This window comes from Amia ocellicauda, chromosome 7 (assembly GCF_036373705.1).
Source record: "Amia ocellicauda isolate fAmiCal2 chromosome 7, fAmiCal2.hap1, whole genome shotgun sequence".
In the NCBI taxonomy this organism is placed as follows: Eukaryota; Metazoa; Chordata; class Actinopteri; order Amiiformes; family Amiidae; genus Amia; species Amia ocellicauda.
In genome coordinates, this window is record NC_089856.1 from 39,702,747 (window position 1) to 39,719,596 (window position 16,850).

At 39.4% G+C, this 16,850-nt stretch overlaps 3 protein-coding genes across 3 annotated transcripts; all 3 read left to right on the forward strand.

Moving 5' to 3' along the window:
• Positions 1-266: 266 nt before the first annotated feature.
• LOC136753428 (P2Y purinoceptor 13) lies at positions 267-3,617 on the forward strand. The gene is made up of 2 exons (XM_066709538.1): positions 267-689; positions 1,731-3,617. The coding sequence occupies exon 2, from the start codon at positions 1,742-1,744 to the stop codon at positions 2,690-2,692; it is 951 nt and encodes a 316-aa protein (XP_066565635.1). The 5' UTR covers positions 267-689; positions 1,731-1,741; the 3' UTR covers positions 2,693-3,617.
• A 4,585-nt stretch (positions 3,618-8,202) lies between these two features.
• LOC136753953 (P2Y purinoceptor 13-like) lies at positions 8,203-9,201 on the forward strand. The gene has a single exon (XM_066710332.1). The coding sequence runs from the start codon at positions 8,203-8,205 to the stop codon at positions 9,199-9,201; it is 999 nt and encodes a 332-aa protein (XP_066566429.1).
• A 4,304-nt stretch (positions 9,202-13,505) lies between these two features.
• Positions 13,506-16,207, forward strand: LOC136753429 (P2Y purinoceptor 13). Its single transcript, XM_066709539.1, has 2 exons — positions 13,506-13,566; positions 14,286-16,207. Exon 2 carries the CDS (start codon positions 14,299-14,301, stop codon positions 15,322-15,324), a length of 1,026 nt encoding a protein of 341 aa, XP_066565636.1. The 5' UTR covers positions 13,506-13,566; positions 14,286-14,298; the 3' UTR covers positions 15,325-16,207.
• Positions 16,208-16,850: the final 643 nt, after the last annotated feature.

A 16,850-nucleotide genomic window follows, 5' to 3' on the forward strand; every position in this document is an offset into this window, starting at 1 on the left:
TATGTGTAGCGATATACTCAGAACAGAACAGAAGTTGCAATAAATTAGTTCATAGTCTTTGCAAGATAATGATCAGGACAGTTTTGAAGCATGTTGTAACACTTGTTCCTGTCTATTAGTTTCCTAACTGTGTACAACTGGAGATAAATGAATGATGAAAATTACAAAAAATAAAAAATAAACATTGCTAGATAAATAAACTTCTTCAGAATTGTATTGCCTTCCTCAACATTTGCACTGTGGAGTAGAGGTATTTTTGAAATACCTGCTGCTGAAGCTGATTTCATAAGAAGAAGAGAAGAGAGAAGTAATTATTTTTTAACACGTCACATTTAAAAAGAGAGAGAGAGAGGGAGAGGGAGAGAGAGATTCTCTAATGATACACCCATTTTGTTGTCAATATAAAGTTGACAGTTAATGAATGGAAACTCAGTGCATCTTTTATGATTTGCCTTGATTTCCATAATTATTCAAATCCATATATTTATAGTGAAAAGCAGCTCACAGAGCATCACATTCCTTCGTTTTTTCTCCAAGGATTGATGTTATTTTTGAGAAGATGGAAAGTAAACATGTTTACAACTATAATGACAGCTGGAGCATGTTCACTTATCTCTGACAGGAGTTTTGACATTCATACAGGAGCTTTTTGCTAAAAAATAAAAAAAGAACGTATCTCCAAAAACCTGGTAAGTACCATAACTACTATATATTCAATTAACTGAAGCTGAGGAACTTAAATGCATATATGTCATTAATCTTTTTATAGTTGTTGTTGTCATCTTTGTATTTTGTTTCCTGTGTAATTGGTAACTCAGGAAGTCGAGCTACAGAAAACTGCTTAATTATAGTACTGTAAATGTTCAATATGTTCTGATATTTGTAATAACACATTGAACATACTTATGTAGCAAAACTGCAGAGAGTACAGCACTAAAGCAGTTTCCATTTATACTGTGTCCTCTTTTTTTGTACCCTGCCCCTTTCAGTTTCTATGCCAATCGTCAATCAGTTTCAATAAATATTTGCAAGTTTTGACATTCATACAGAGACTTTTTGCTAAAAACTAAACAAAGAACAGTATATATATATATATACAAGCTGTATCTCTAAAACCTGGTAAGTACCATTACTGGTATATATTCAATGTACTGTGCAATATGTGTGGGTGAACTGAGGACAAATCTTTAAAGACTTTATATATTTAAGTAGTAATATTTCCCTAACACACTCTAAATTGTGTTACTGTAATATTTACTGAAAGTGTTGCAGAGAGCCCATGAAAATTGTCAGCTACATCTGCCACTTGTCAGGGAGGATGAGGTTACTGTATCCAAATATCAGTTTTCAAATTAACATTGATTTATGTGGAGTCTAATGATAGGGCAGTGCTTCAGAATAGGCAACATTTCCCTATGAGTGTGTTGATTTTCAGTGTGTATATGATCTTAGCCTTTCCACACCCTAACATGTGATCTCAAGTTTCACACTCAAGCTTGGAGTTTTCAACAGTGTATAACCTTGAGAATAGCCAGAGAAAATAACTGAAAATCGACACTGTAACAGTATTGTGCATTACTAAGAAAATGGAACGAACGTTTGAAACAATTGCTCAGGGTGAATTACTCTAAAGCAGAAGTAGTATTTAAATATCTGACACCTTTTTTCTTCCACCAAGTTGTCAAACGGACACATCTGCAATTAATGTTTTTGTTTCCCTCCTGTTTCAGGCTTAGAAAACATGAATTGCAGTGTTCATACCGAGACACTGATCGGAGTGCTGTATCCGTGTCTTTATGGTTTGCTGTTCATCTGTGCTGCCATCTTAAACAGCATAGCGTTGTGGGTGTCTTTTCACATCCCGACCGATTCAACTTTCATTCTGTATCTGAAAAACCTGATTGCAGCGGACTTCATCATGACCCTGACGATTCTGAATAAAGCCATCAGTGACTCAGTTATTGCCCCTTGGCAACTGAAAGCGTTTACCTGCCGTTTCTCTGCGGTCATGTTCTACTACTCCATGTATATCAGCATCATCCTGTTGGGGCTCATCAGTCTAGATCGGTATTTCAAAGTCGTGAAACCATTTGGAAGGACAATGTGCCAGAGCATGAGCTGCATGAAAATTCTCACAGTCTTCATCTGGATCTCACTGTTCTGCACCACATCGGTTCCCACCATGATCCTGACCAGTAAGCCAGGAAACACTTCGTTTAAAGATTGCATCGCTCTAAAGACCAACAAAGGCATAGAATATCATTTTGTTGTAAATAATATAGCCCAAACTATTTTTTGGACTGTCTGTATTTTGATAGTATTCTGCTACGCCTGCATCACTAAGAAAGTTTTAGATTCTTACCACAATTCCCAGAGCAGTAACAAAATCGCTAAAAGCAAAACTAAGGCAAGAGTGTTTATCATTATAGGGGTATTTGTTATTTGCTTTGTTCCATATCATTTGACAAGAATACCATACACTAACAAGCAGGTTAGCAACACGTGCATAAAAAACCCAATGGCTTTTGCAAAAGAAACTACTCTTTGGCTTTCGGCAACCAACACATGCCTTGATCCACTGATCTATGTATTTCTATGCAAATCCTTCAGACAAAAGCTGTCTGAAGTCTGGAAATGCAATATGGTCATGGCTGCCCTCAGCTCATCCAATAATGAGGAAAGCAGTAGTTAATGAGGGAATGAGGCAGGCGGAGAATCCTGTTAATTACACCTCGAGTTGTGTTCACATTCAGAAAACAGCCTACCGCTTTATTATTATTATTATTATTATTATTATTATTATTATTATTATTATTATTATTATATGTCATTGAATGAATTATTGATGATAACAGGAGGGAAGTCAGCTTTGGATCTATATACACTCACCTAAAGGATTATTAGGAACACCTGTTCAATTTCTCATTAATGCAATTATCTAACCAACCAATCACATGACAGTTGCTTCAATGCATTTAGGGGTGTGGTCCTGGTCAAGACAATCTCCTGAACTCCAAACTGAATGTCTGAATGGGAAAGAAAGGTGATTTAAGCAATTTTGAGCGTGGCATGGTTGTTGGTGCCAGACGGGCCGGTCTGAGTAATTCACAATCTGCTCAGTTACTGGGATTTTCACGCACAACCATTTCTAGGGTTTACAAAGAATGGTGTGAAAAGGGAAAAACATCCAGTATGCGGCAGTCCTGTGGGCGAAAATGCCTTGTTGATGCTAGAGGTCAGAGGAGAATGGGCCGACTGATTCAAGCTGATAGAAGAGCAACTTTGACTGAAATAACCACTCGTTACAACCGAGGTATGCAGCAAAGCATTTGTGAAGCCACAACACGTACAACCTTGAGGCGGATGGGCTACAACAGCAGAAGACCCCACCGGGTACCACTCATCTCCACTACAAATAGGAAAAAGAGGCTACAATTTGCACAAGCTCACCAAAATTGGACAGTTGAAGACTGGAAAAATGTCGCCTGGTCTGATGAGTCTCGATTTCTGTTGAGACATTCAGATGGTAGAGTCAGAATTTGGCGTAAACAGAATGAGAACATGGATCCATCATGCCTTGTTACCACTGTGCAGGCTGGTGGTGGTGGTGTAATGGTGTGGGGGATGTTTTCTTGGCACACTTTAGGCCCCTTAGTGCCAATTGGGCATCGTTTAAATGCCACGGCCTACCTGAGCATTGTTTCTGACCATGTCCATCCCTTTATGACCACCATGTACCCATCCTCTGATGGCTACTTCCAGCAGGATAATGCACCATGTCACAAAGGTCCAATCATTTCAAATTGGTTTCTTGAACATGACAATGAGTTCACTGTACTAAACTGGCCCCCACAGTCACCAGATCTCAACCCAATAGAGCATCTTTGGGATGTGGTGGAACGGGAGCTTCGTGCCCTGGATGTGCATCCCACAAATCTCCATCAACTGCAAGATGCTATCCTATCAATATGGGCCAACATTTCTAAAGAATGCTTTCAGCACCTTGTTGAATCAATGCCACGTAGAATTAAGGCAGTTCTGAAGGCGAAAGGGGGTCAAACACAGTATTAGTATGGTGTTCCTAATAATCCTTTAGGAGAGTGTACAATGATTGCAAGCTATAGGACAAACCTTATATAGCTAGTGGTGGCACAGGAAGAGCAGATGAGCACACATGGGGGATTCCAGTTCATTGAAGCTTCACTGAAAAGGAAGCAAGTTCAGACAGACCGTAAATAGGACCGATATCAAAATAATACCCCTCTCCACCTCCCACAGGTTCTGTTTTCATAGTTGTCTGAATTCAGAACAGGGGGGGCTAGGTGATACTTATAATTATCAATGGTAGATTGGCAACCAAACTTTTACCTAAAAATAGATTTACTTTTATATTTGTAACATGGCGAGGGCACTGTCCAATTACACCACCCTGTGGGTCCCCTAAATCCACTTCTGCAATGCCTTCCTCGGGATCTTTTAACCAGTTAAGTGAGCGCAGAAATTTAAGTTCACATAAAACAATATATTCATGTAAATACAATTCATGTAAATACAAATCATACAAATACAATCAATAAAATACAGAACAGAGCCCTACAATTAAAAGAGTCTTCTACTCACAATCACACAAGTAAAGTGCAGGAGAGAGCAGGAAAATAAACTAGAAAAATCTAAACTAAACAGGAGTTTTATACTAAAGCAAAAAGCTGTTCCCAATTTTCCAATTAACAATTAAAAGGTTTGCTTGTTAGGACAGACTGGGGAGGGGAGATCATCTAGTGAAATAAAGCACAAAATAAACCATGGAATGAACTAAAGTGAATAAATACAAAACTAAAAAACTGAAACCATTCAAACAGAAAAACTTAATTATAACCCTGTTAGATATTTATTTATTTATGTTCTCATTTAATATTTTTAAATATTTAAGAAATGTGTAAAATGCTTGGATTTTAAATTATGCTTCTTATTTCAAGTGTGCCTTAAAGATTAAATGTATCATGTATGTTTGGGTGGGGGGGATCTTGCATTACTTTACTTCTGTTTTCATTCTTTGTAGTATGTTGGTCTGAGAATAGGTATGTACACAGAAAAGTACAAATACGTTTAAAGTAAGAAATGCATGAAGCAGAATTGATTGTATACACGTGCCTGCTATATAAACAACTGAAGCTGAGGAAATTAAATGCATATATATTTCATTAACCTTTTATAGTTGTTATTCTCATCGTTGTATTTTGTTTCCTGTGTAATTGGTAACTCAGGAAGTCGAGCTCTAGAAAATGGATTTGTTTTGGTTATTTAAACTGCTTAATTATAGTACTGTAAATGTTCAACATTTTCTGATATTTGTAATAACACATTGAACATACTTATGTAACAAAACTGTAGACAGTACAGCAATAAAGCAGTTTCCATTTAAATTGTCTTCTTTTTTTGTACTCTGCCCCTTTCAAGTTTCTATGCCAATCATCAATTAGTTTCAATAAATATTTGCAAGAAATATTGGCAAGACTACAGACAAAAATGTGTTAACAAACCCCTTTAGTAAAAAACAACCTGTGAGCTTTTTCTTAACCTTTACCAACATGGTAACCACAGAGAAAAATAGATCGTTTTGACTTTGAACTAAAAAATGAAACACGTTGATTGGCTACACTGTCATTGGCTGTGGAAGGGAGATGAAACCTCAGTACTGACCGCCCAGCTACACAAAGACACATTCAGCGTGTCAGCACAGACAAACAAAATGCATCCCACTTCCAGCTCGGAGCTCAGGCCGACAACGGGAACAGATGGACAGGTCAACAGGGAACACGTTTAGGAAAGAACATACATAAAAACATAAACAGGCACAGATGTCTCATAGTCTTTAGTTGCTATGTGGGCCCTGCGTTTTACACAACCAACTTTGTTAGACTGCATTTCATTCCTCCCAGTGCAACATGGTCATAATAATCTCCCAATTCCATCAAATTATTTAAATTAATCTATTAACACACATTGGTGCATTTATTTAATAAATAATTTAAATGTTTCAGTTTCCTAGTAAGAATACATAATTTCTCAACAAAAGAGTGAAACAAAAAAGGCTATTCATATAAAATACTGAAATCGTAATAATGCCAGTTACATTATTAAAGCATACAAATCATTGTTTTTAGGTTTAATGCCAAATGCAATACATTTGACTTATAACACCTACATAATAGCAATTGCCAGCAATATAATAATCAAATAATCTTCCAAAAGCAGATAAACTGGTTGCATTTGTTATAAAACTAAATTAAACTTTGCGCAAGCAGAAAAGTTTGAAAGACCACCTGACAGAAATAACCCAACAAATAGGTTGTACTTTACCTATAAAGTTGCCACCTGAGCCATGCATTACATGATGAGGCACTTGGCATTCTGCTGTTAAATATGATTCCAAATACATCCCTTTTTAATCAGGCTTTGTGGAAAAGGAAATTTCACCAAACACTATAGTGTTAAAGGGCAGATGTGCAAAGTTTAAAATCACAACTCTCCCTGATTGTGACAGATGACAAGGGACTGGTGGATCTGATTCATTGCTTTAAAATCCATGAAGTGAGAGTCCATTCAACATATAATAAAATTGCAGAATTAATAAACACATACCAAGTAGCACAAGGAGGTACACAGCACAGACGTTGCAATAATCAAACTGCATAAAACAAATTCCACAATCTGAAAAATCGACTAATTACTACAACCCAGAACAATGCAAAAAAGAAACCACGTTGTGTTCAACCAGCTCATAACATTTCGGTGGCAGTAAGAATATTCAACCCACACAAGTGTGCAGTTTGGATCTGGAAGGCCTCTCATTATATTCTGTTCCAGGATTTTTTGCAAAAGCAAATGGCAGTACTTTGAATTCATTTTGAACTAAAACTGAATAATTATTTGACATTATATAACAAATTGCTAAAATATATTTGTCAGTTGTTACCACTTCAGTAGATGGTGAAAGAAATGTTTCTTCTTATGGCTGAGTTTTTAGAGAACAACATCAATTGCTGACAGAACATAGGGTTAACCAACAGAGGATACTTATATTTAATAGCAAAATATAATGCAAGGGACATTTTCTTTCATGAGACTGTAAGTGACACTTTATATGCTGCTTGCAAACAGCCTTTAATTATTATTATTAACGTTGTAATTTTATCACACTGATGTTATAATTTCAATATTTTATATAAATTGTTCCAGGAAATAGAGCGGTTTTATTTTTCACTTTTTTAGTGACTGATTATGTGTTCCTAATCGTAAACAGAAATTTAAATTATTAATTTACACATTCTAAGAAATAATATTGAATAAGATGTATTAGTAATAAAGGGATGGATTGCTTTTAAAATGTCTAGCTGCTGCCCCTTTATCAATGACTAATTCAAATGATTAAAGGAATCAGGATATTATTAATCAATAAGTGGTTTAATTAACCAGATTACATGACCACTTTGCACTGAGAGGAATGAAGTGCAGATAAAGAAAGTTGGTTGTGTAAAACGCAGGGCCCTAGCTATGTATTGAACAGCTCAGGGCCATTGGGTGAAGCTTTCTCTTGCTCTTTGGGATCTTGAATAAGTGCTCATTATTTATATCTTGACACAGTTTACCTCTAACATACAAAACATTCCTATTGAGTATGGAAATTATACACATTCTTCCAATAATTCTTTTTTTTATTATTCTTCGAAAGTAAATAGAAAGCCACTAGGGTGTCTTATGCATGCTTTTAGAGTTTGCATACCTGCACCACAGTTTTGTTTCTCATTCAAACGAGCAGTGATGTAGATTAATAAAAAAATTGTGAAGAGTGTTTCTTTTTCCATAAAGGGGATCTTACCTGTTTCATAAGTAAGTATAGTGAATACGGAAGTGTTGCCTCACATCAGAAATGTGTTTGAAAGTGTATTATGACAGTGTCATCAACTGCAGATTTATTAATTTTGGGGGGCAAATTAAAACATAAATTGGTGAGTAACTGAGGCTTTACACCATATATATTTTAATCTGTGTATTTAAAAAAAAGGATCTGGGATACTGTGATCTGCTTCTGTAGGCAGACCTTTATGTAGTGCAAGCAGTAGCTTCATACAAGTAATAATAATAATAATAATAATAATAATAATAATGGGCGCAATTCTTTTGTAGGTAAGGTTCTGCACAATGCACAGACATTATACGAATGAGACGCACTCCAGTGACAAAGAGGATGTTGAATTCACCAAATTTCTGTTCCCCTGTCTATATGCACTTGTGTTCTTGATCTCTGTGTTCCTCAACACTGTGGCTCTGTGGATGTCCTTCCACATTCCCTCCGCCACCTCCTTTCTTTTCTACCTCAAAAACCTGATAATTGCTGACCTACTAACCACGCTGACCATCCTTGTCAAGCTGCTGAGTGAATCCACGCTTGCTTCCCAGCAGCTAAAGGTGTTCTGCTGCCGCTACTCCATGGTCATCTTCTACTTCACCCTGTACATCAGCATCATCCTTATGACCCTCATTTGCCTAGACCGATACCTGAAGATAGTCAGACCCTTCGGGGCCTCCTTCATTCGGAATAAGAGGTTTGGCAAAGCCGTGGCCATCCTCATTTGGATTGTGCTGTTCTGTACAACGGCCATGCCGAACATGATCCTGACAGACCAAGACCAGCACAACTCCTCGGCCAACTCCTCAGTCACGGTCCACTGCATCTGCCTGAAAGGACCTCTGGGAAAAAAGTGGCACGACGCCGTCATCCTCATTAACACACTGATCTTCTGGATTTGCTTCGTAGTGATGGTAGTTTTTTACCTGCTTATCAGCAAGGAGGTCTACGAGTCATATCGCAAGACCAACAGTGACAACAAGAAGGCCAGAAGACATACAAAGGCCAGAGTGTACATCATAATCGCAGTGTTCTTTCTGTGTTTCGCACCATATCACTTCACAAGAATCCCATATTTTCTGAGGTCTCAGAAGCACTGTGTGACCCACAACAGCTTGCACATCGTGAAAGAGATTACACTGTGGGTGACTTCAACTAACACATGTTTAGATCCACTCATTTATTTGTATCTCTGCAAATCCTTCAGGAGAAAGTTTATCAAGACTGTGAGCATGAAGAAGGGTTTGCCAGATAAACCCAATTACTCAAAAGGTTACGAGACATCTACGTAGCTGCAGGTTTTCCACATGTTTGCACTGAGATAACTGTGAGCACAACCATTATTAAGGAAGCTGTACGAGTATCTACTGGATGAGTATTTAATTTTGTCATGGCAGGACACCTGAAGATGGTTCCAATATTTCAATGTTTATGATATTTCAATGGTTGATTGAATGTCTGTACTGTGTACATAATAAATTACATTGTATAACCGTTCATATGTAAAGACTGTTAATAGCTTCCAAGTTCAAATACTGTAACATTATATAGTGTCTTATTAATAAAACAACATCTTCATTTGAACCTTGGATTTGCCTGATTTCCCTGAAAAATAATTCATGTACATCTGCAAATGACCTGAGGAGACAAAGTAGGCCGAGGTGAATCGCCAAAATATGTATGTCTTCAGTAAAAGATTTAGTTAAAACAATAGGTTGTGAATGCAACCCCGGTTATCTGAGAAAGGAAGGGGTTTCAGTGCACTTCCATTGGAACCTGATCGAAACTTCTCTCTATCAAAGCTGCCATTGGCCCCTGTGTCAGTCACGCAAACAGGTATTTTTCTGCTTCCTGTTTGTATATAACATGAAGCACATAAAGGAACTTCCTCTTTGCCGGGAGATTTGGACTTCTGCATGTCTGTGCAACCCTTGGGCAATGCTTCCTTTCTTAGATAACCGTGGTTGCATTCGCAACGGATCGTTATCTTTCGAGTCAGGAGCACTGCTCAAGGGGGAGGGGTTACAGTATAATCAAACGTCGCAAGGGAGGAGGCAGCGAGCTGGAAAGGGAGCCTGCCCTGAGGCGTACCTGCTAAGGGCCTCGACCAACAGATAAAAGCCACAGGGGCCCCTTGAGCCCACATCTGGGCTGCCCAGAAGCGAAGACCACTGTCACACTGTACTGGCACCAGAACTCAATAACGGTGTACCAGGCATGACAATGACCCAAAACACACAACACACAGTGTTGTGGTCAGATGAGACCAACATCGAGCTCTTTGGCATCAACTCAACTTGCCCTGTTTGGAGGAGGAGGAATGCTGCCTATGACCCCAAGAACACCATCCCCATGGAGGTAGAAACATTAGTCTTTGGGGGTGTTTTTCTGCTAAGGGGACAGGACAACTGCACCGCATCAAAGGGACAATGGACCGGGCCATGTACCGTCAAATCTTGGGTGAGAACCTCCTTCCCTCAGCCAGGGCATTGAAAATGGGTCGTGGATGGGTATTCCAGCATGACAATGACCCAAAACACACAGCCAAGGCAACAAAGGAGTGGCTCAAGAAGAAGCACATTAAGGTCCTGGAGTGGCCTAGCCAGTCTGCAGACCTTAATCCCATAGAAAATCTGTGGAGGGAGCTGAAGGTTCGAGTTGCCAAACGTCAGCCTCGAAACCTTAATGACTTGGAGAGGATCTGCAAAGAGGAGTGGGACAAAATCCCTCCTGAGATGTGTGCAAACCTGGTGGCCAACTACAAGAAACGTCTGACCTCTGTGATTGCCAACAAGGGTTTTGCCACCAAGTACTAAGTCAAAGGGGTCAAATACTTATTTCCCTCATTAACATGCAAATCAATGTATAACTTTTTTGAAATGTGTTTTTCTGGATTTTTTTGTTGTTATTCTGTCTCTCACTGTTAAAATACAACTACCATTAAAATTATAAACTGATCATTTCTTTGTCAGTGTGCAAACGTACAAAATCAGCAGGGGATCAAATACTTTTTTCCCTCACGGTATACAAGGTGGCTTCATAAGGCACTGTACCTGAAGGCCGTGTCACAGTCCCTGGGAACATAATCAATCAATCAATCAATCAATCAATTTTTATTTGTATAGCGCCCTTCGCAGGGTAGCCACAGAACGCTTTCCAGACTGGTAAACATACAACAAACATACAGCAAAATAAAATACATAAATAATACAATAAAGTAAAACAAAAACAGACCTTTAAACAGTTTACATGATCTAAAATAAAGTAAATGAACATTTAAATAAATAAACCATTTAGGCACGGAGGAGAGAAAAACAAAAAACTCCTATGGATGGCATGTAGGGAAAATAAATCTCTGGGGGTCTATGGCTTAGGGCCTAGGCCTAATGGTTGCCTCTGCTCCAGGCAGTATAGTTATTACTGCAGCATGGAGATCAGAAAGTTCTTGATCCGTGCTGCTGGCTGTGGTCTTCCCTCTCAAGGAGTCCTCTCGCTGGCAATCAGGGGTGGGGGGGGGTTGAACCATCCACAGCCTTTGGGTGATGATGCTTTGTCAGACCTTGGGTGTGGATGCCCCGTTGGCCCTCCGTGGTGGGGAGCCTCGGAGGAGGGTTGTGCCTCGTCAGACTTCCTCAGAGGGGGCCTTTGCTGGAAGACAAAAAGACAGTTGTCCTCAGATACTGGTCATGCAATGCAGGACATTTCCAAAAACATTGCATTGCATGTCCATGGCACACCGGTGGCACTATGGGCTAGAAAGACAGAGACTAATCAGATGAGTCTTCAGGTGTGATTTAAAGGCTAAGACAGAGGGGGCATCTCTTACATTGGCTGGAAGATCGTTCCACAGCTTCGGGGCCCTAAAACTGAATGCTCGACCACCTGCAGTTTTCTTGTGTATTTTAGGGACCACTAAGTATCTGGCTTCCTGGGATCTCAATGGCTGACCTGGAGCGTATTCGATAAAGAGATCTTTTAAGTAGGGAGGTGTTGGGTGATTAGGTCTAGCACGCAGTCTTGCTATAGGCAACCACCTCTGTGATGTCCGTCCAAACCAACACGTGTCTGTCCTGTAGGACTGGCAGGAAGTGGCGAAGTCCGAAGGAACACTGCTTGTAGCTCTGGAGCGTTGATGTGGAGGGCCTGTGCGGGCGCCGTGCATCTGCCCTAGACTTCGCGTCCATTGCAGACAGCTCCCCAACCCTGTTATCATGACCACTCGGTGGCAAACTGGCCCCAGGGGCACACTGAGGGCTAAATTTTGAGGGCTCCGCCACCACTGGAGCACCTTCCAGCACGTCAGAGTAACCATGACCGTAGTGGGGGCGGGGTCTACAGTCATGCTGCGCCCGGTGTCAGTGCCCAGGCACATGGGGCAGGTAACCTCTCCACACCATGGAGGCAAGGTTCGGTGGCCACAAGCACTGTGTGCGCATCATGTTATATACAAACAGGAAGCAGGAAGGGACCTGTTTCAGTGACTGACATAGGGGCCAGTGGCAGCTTTGATGAGAGAAGTTTTGATCGTGTTCCAATGGAATGAAAATATGTAAGACTTAGTCTGGAAAAGCAGTAAAGTTATTACTTCAACTATATTTGTTGTACTACTAAAAATGTACAGAATAATTTCAAAACATAATAATAGCCTCATTGTTATAGAGGGATGCAAAACCAAACAAAACAAGCATGTAAAAGTTGTACTGCAAAAGCAAACAGTAGCCATGACACACCTTCTTTGGCTTAAACTTGGTTTTATTGGAGCTTAATATATGAAACTTGTTTCCTGCTGATAGTCTAAAAAAGTACATTTAATTACATTTCATGGTAAGGGGATTCCACTTTAATGGAGTGCAGCTTTCACTTCCCAGTGCAGTGAAAAGACACAACAACCTGTCCTTTATTTCAACAGCCATCTTTTTGTTATTTAAGAAATACATAGTTTGAGTCAATTTGAGTTTTTCATTACTGGGGCAATCATTTCCTGTCTTTTCGCATCTGTTTACAGGAAGCGATAAACAAAGACCCTACGAAGATGTACTTTTAGGCTCTTTTAATACACATTGTTTAGTGGAAATGCTAACCCACTGTACCTCAAATATGATTGTTTGATGTTGCATGACATGCACCACTTTTCTGTTAAGAAAACATATTCTTAATAGCCTTTTGGACTTAATTAGGCTTAATTGACTACAATATTTAAAATATTTACTTGACATTTTTATTTATCTAATTTGTCTCATTATTGTCTTAATAATAATAATTATTATTAAGCAAATATTTTAAATATTGTAGTCAATTAAGTCTAATTGACTTAAGCCATACTAAATAATAATAATAATAATAATAATAATAATAATAATAATAATAAAAATAATAATAATAATAATAATAATAATTATTATTATTTTTTATTATTATTATTATTATTTAGTAGTAATGGAAGCATATCCAAGATAACAATTAAGAAGGAAACTAAACAGTTTTAGACAAGTTGCAAAATGATTGAGGGCAAAATGTGTGACAGGAAGTAAAGTGGGAACCAAACAAGAGCTACTACCCTGTGCTTATACTTCAGTGTCACTTCAGATAATAAAGCACTTGTGCAACTTGTTGGACAAAGACAAAGAGATTGACTGCTCACTTCTGCATTGTTCCTGGTAAGTGATATCGAATTAAAATGTTTACTGCTAATGCTCAAACGTATGTGTAACAAGATCTCTGTTTAAATGTTTTTAATAACTGACCATATGATCTTGCAGATATTATTCTATGAATACAATCAACTTAGATTAATGTGTCTTTAAACATTAACCAATATGGGCAGTTGCCATACTTGCTGTATGTGCTTTGGCTGTTCAGTATGGTTAATCCAGTGAATAAAATGAAGATTGACTCAAATAGTTCTTTCCACAATGTGATTTTTGGAAGACTGAGATTTTTTTTCCCACACTTGAATCAAAGACTCATAACTGAGGGTAAAAAGTTGTGTTTCTTTTCAGTTTAATCTTTTCCATTTAATGGTCTTGCATTTCAAATCTGCCTAACCTTTAATCACAGTCGTTTTGGGGTAAAATTATAAGATTAACAGGGTCATTAAAATAAAAAAATGTTCAGTACATTAAAACCATTGTACTTGTAAATGTTTAATATCCTAAAAAAATATATGTATGTATGTATTTATTTCTGTCTTTGTGTAATGTGTAGTTTTGGTAAATGAGCTACATTTTTGTTAGATAGGAAAATAGGGAGGGTGGGGGAAATACTAATTTGAAAGTGTTTGGTTATTTATGTTATTTATGTATGTAAATATGAATGTATGTGTCTTTTCTATTGATTTTCTTTAAAATAGCTTGTGACAATGGTTCTTCTTTCCCAGGAATGCAGTCAGCATGAACTTGAGTCAGAGTAACAGCACTGGGGAGCAGATCCCGGTGAAGTGTGTACGGGACACCAGTGTCACAGCAGTAGTGTTCCCCATCCTGTACAGCCTGCTGTTTGTGGCGGCTCTGGTACTTAACATCCTGGCTGCGTGGATCTTCTTCCAGATCCCAAACACATCCACCTTCGTTGTGTACCTCAAAAATGTGGTGGTGGCTGACCTGCTGATGACCGTGACCATCCTGATCAAAGTCGTAAGCGATTCCGATGCCGGCTCCTGGCAATTGAAGGCATTCACGTGCCGCTTCTCCGCAGTACTCTTCTACATGACCATGTACATGAGCATCCTGCTGCTGGGGCTGATCAGCCTGGACCGCTACCTGAAGATAGTGCGACCCTTCGGGAAAACCTGCATGCAGAAGGTGGCGTTCGGCAAGGCCGCAGCCATTGCCATGTGGGGGGTGATGTTCTTTGTGACGGCCCTGCCCAACATGATCCTGACGGACAGGGAGCCAGCACACACCACCAAACTGAAATGCAGCTCCCTGAAGGGACCCCTCGGAATGAAATGGCATATGGTCACCAACCACTTCTGCCAGTTTGTTTTCTGGGGCACGTTTACCCTGATGGCCTTCTGTTACACTTTCATCAGTAAGAAGGTGTACGAGTCTTACCAGAACTCACGCAGCAAGTCCAAAGCCACGTCGCAGAAAACAAAGGCAAAGGTGTTTGTTGTGGTGGCTGTGTTTTTTGTCTGCTTCGCACCCTTCCACTTCACTAGGATACCTTACACCATGAGCCAGACTGGCAGCGTGGACAACTGCAGAATGCAGCAAGCATTGTACATTGCCAAGGAAACGACTCTGTGGCTGTCGGCTACTAACACCTGCCTGGATCCTCTGATATACATATTCTTGTGCAGAATATTTCGCAAGAAGCTGGCTGATGCTCTGAGGCTGAAATCCAAGTGTCTTCCCATTGAAGATTCAGAGTCAACTGTAGAAACCTCTACGAAAATGGATACAACACCTTTGTAAAATGCAAGCTTCACCTCCAAACACAGGGAAATGATGTACATGTATATTTTTCAATATTTATTTTGTATAGAGATACATTTCATTGAGGCTTTGAAAATAGACGCAATTTATAATAATTTTAAAATCCAATTATAACTAAGCTTTGGCGCTAAGAACAATGTGGAATCAGGGGCCAGCAGATTCAGTGCATTCCTGCAGTTTTCCCTATCATGCTCTTGCATCCAGGAAGAAGATGACAACGCAGAATTTTACATTCTTAGCAGATAATGGCCCAGAGCACACTGCCGGGACATGTCACACTGAACTGTGTTCTATATTTAATTACTGTCATGTAAACTGAGTCCTCACAAATTACCAACTAATTTATTAAATACATTAATACTTTGTGGTTGAGTTCACTGCTAAATATTATCATATAATATATTGAGTTCTAAGCATTGTACACACTACTACATCTACACAACTGTGCATATTTTTATTGTAGCTCCTAAAATTAATAAACAATTACAAAACTCTCATGGATAAAAATATTATCTAATCGTCTTCTTGGTATTTTTTGTTTTTAACATCAGAAAAGTACATTTTCAGGTAAAGAGAGTTCAGCTGAAATTCTGTAGCCATAGCAACTGCATAATTATAAACTCAACCAATTACTATTTGAAGGTAGCATCTCACCTGAAAAAGTCCCTTGTGGTTGTATGGGGCAATAAACCACTTAGATAGAAACCCATATGCCATAGTTCAGACTGCCATTAGCAGTAAGATGTTTCTTTTACATTGACTGTACCACTTGTTTGTTCAAATTATCCAGGGGAAAAGCAACAATTTACATTTAAATTCATTGAATGTTCTGAAGTGTTAATAAACAATATCTTGTTTTGAATTTCCATATGTAGACCCTTATTCCCATAACTCCATCTACAGAATCAGGTTCTCTTCATTTAGAAAACAAACCCACTCAGACCTTGCCAGTGTGAGCTCTTTAATGAATACATGTAAGCTTGGGATGGGCTGTTACAAACCTGATCTGTTCTACATGTTCAACCTCTCCAAATCAGTTCTCCTCTTTTTCCCCCACTCTACCTCACCTTCTGCTGACCTCCCAATCTCGATCCCCTTGGAATCCACCACACTCTCTCCTTCTTCTTCAGCTAAAAATCTAGGAGTCACCCTCGATCCTGCGCTCTCCTACTCTCAACACATCACCACGCTGAAGCGAACCTGCAGATTCTTCCTGAGCAACATACGCCGGATCCGTCCCTTTCTCACCGACTACTCAACTCAGCTACTCGTCCAGTCACTGGTCCTCTCCCGCCTGGACTACTGCAACTCCCTCCTGGCCGGCCTGCCTGCATCCACTACCCGCCGCTCCAGCTCATCCAGAACTCTGCGGCTCATCTGGTGTCTCTCTGCCACGATTCGCACACGCTACTCCACTGCTCCGCTCCCTCCACTGGCTCCCGATAGCGGCACGCATTCAGTTCAAGACTTTGACCCTCACCTACTGCTGTCTTGACCACACTGCA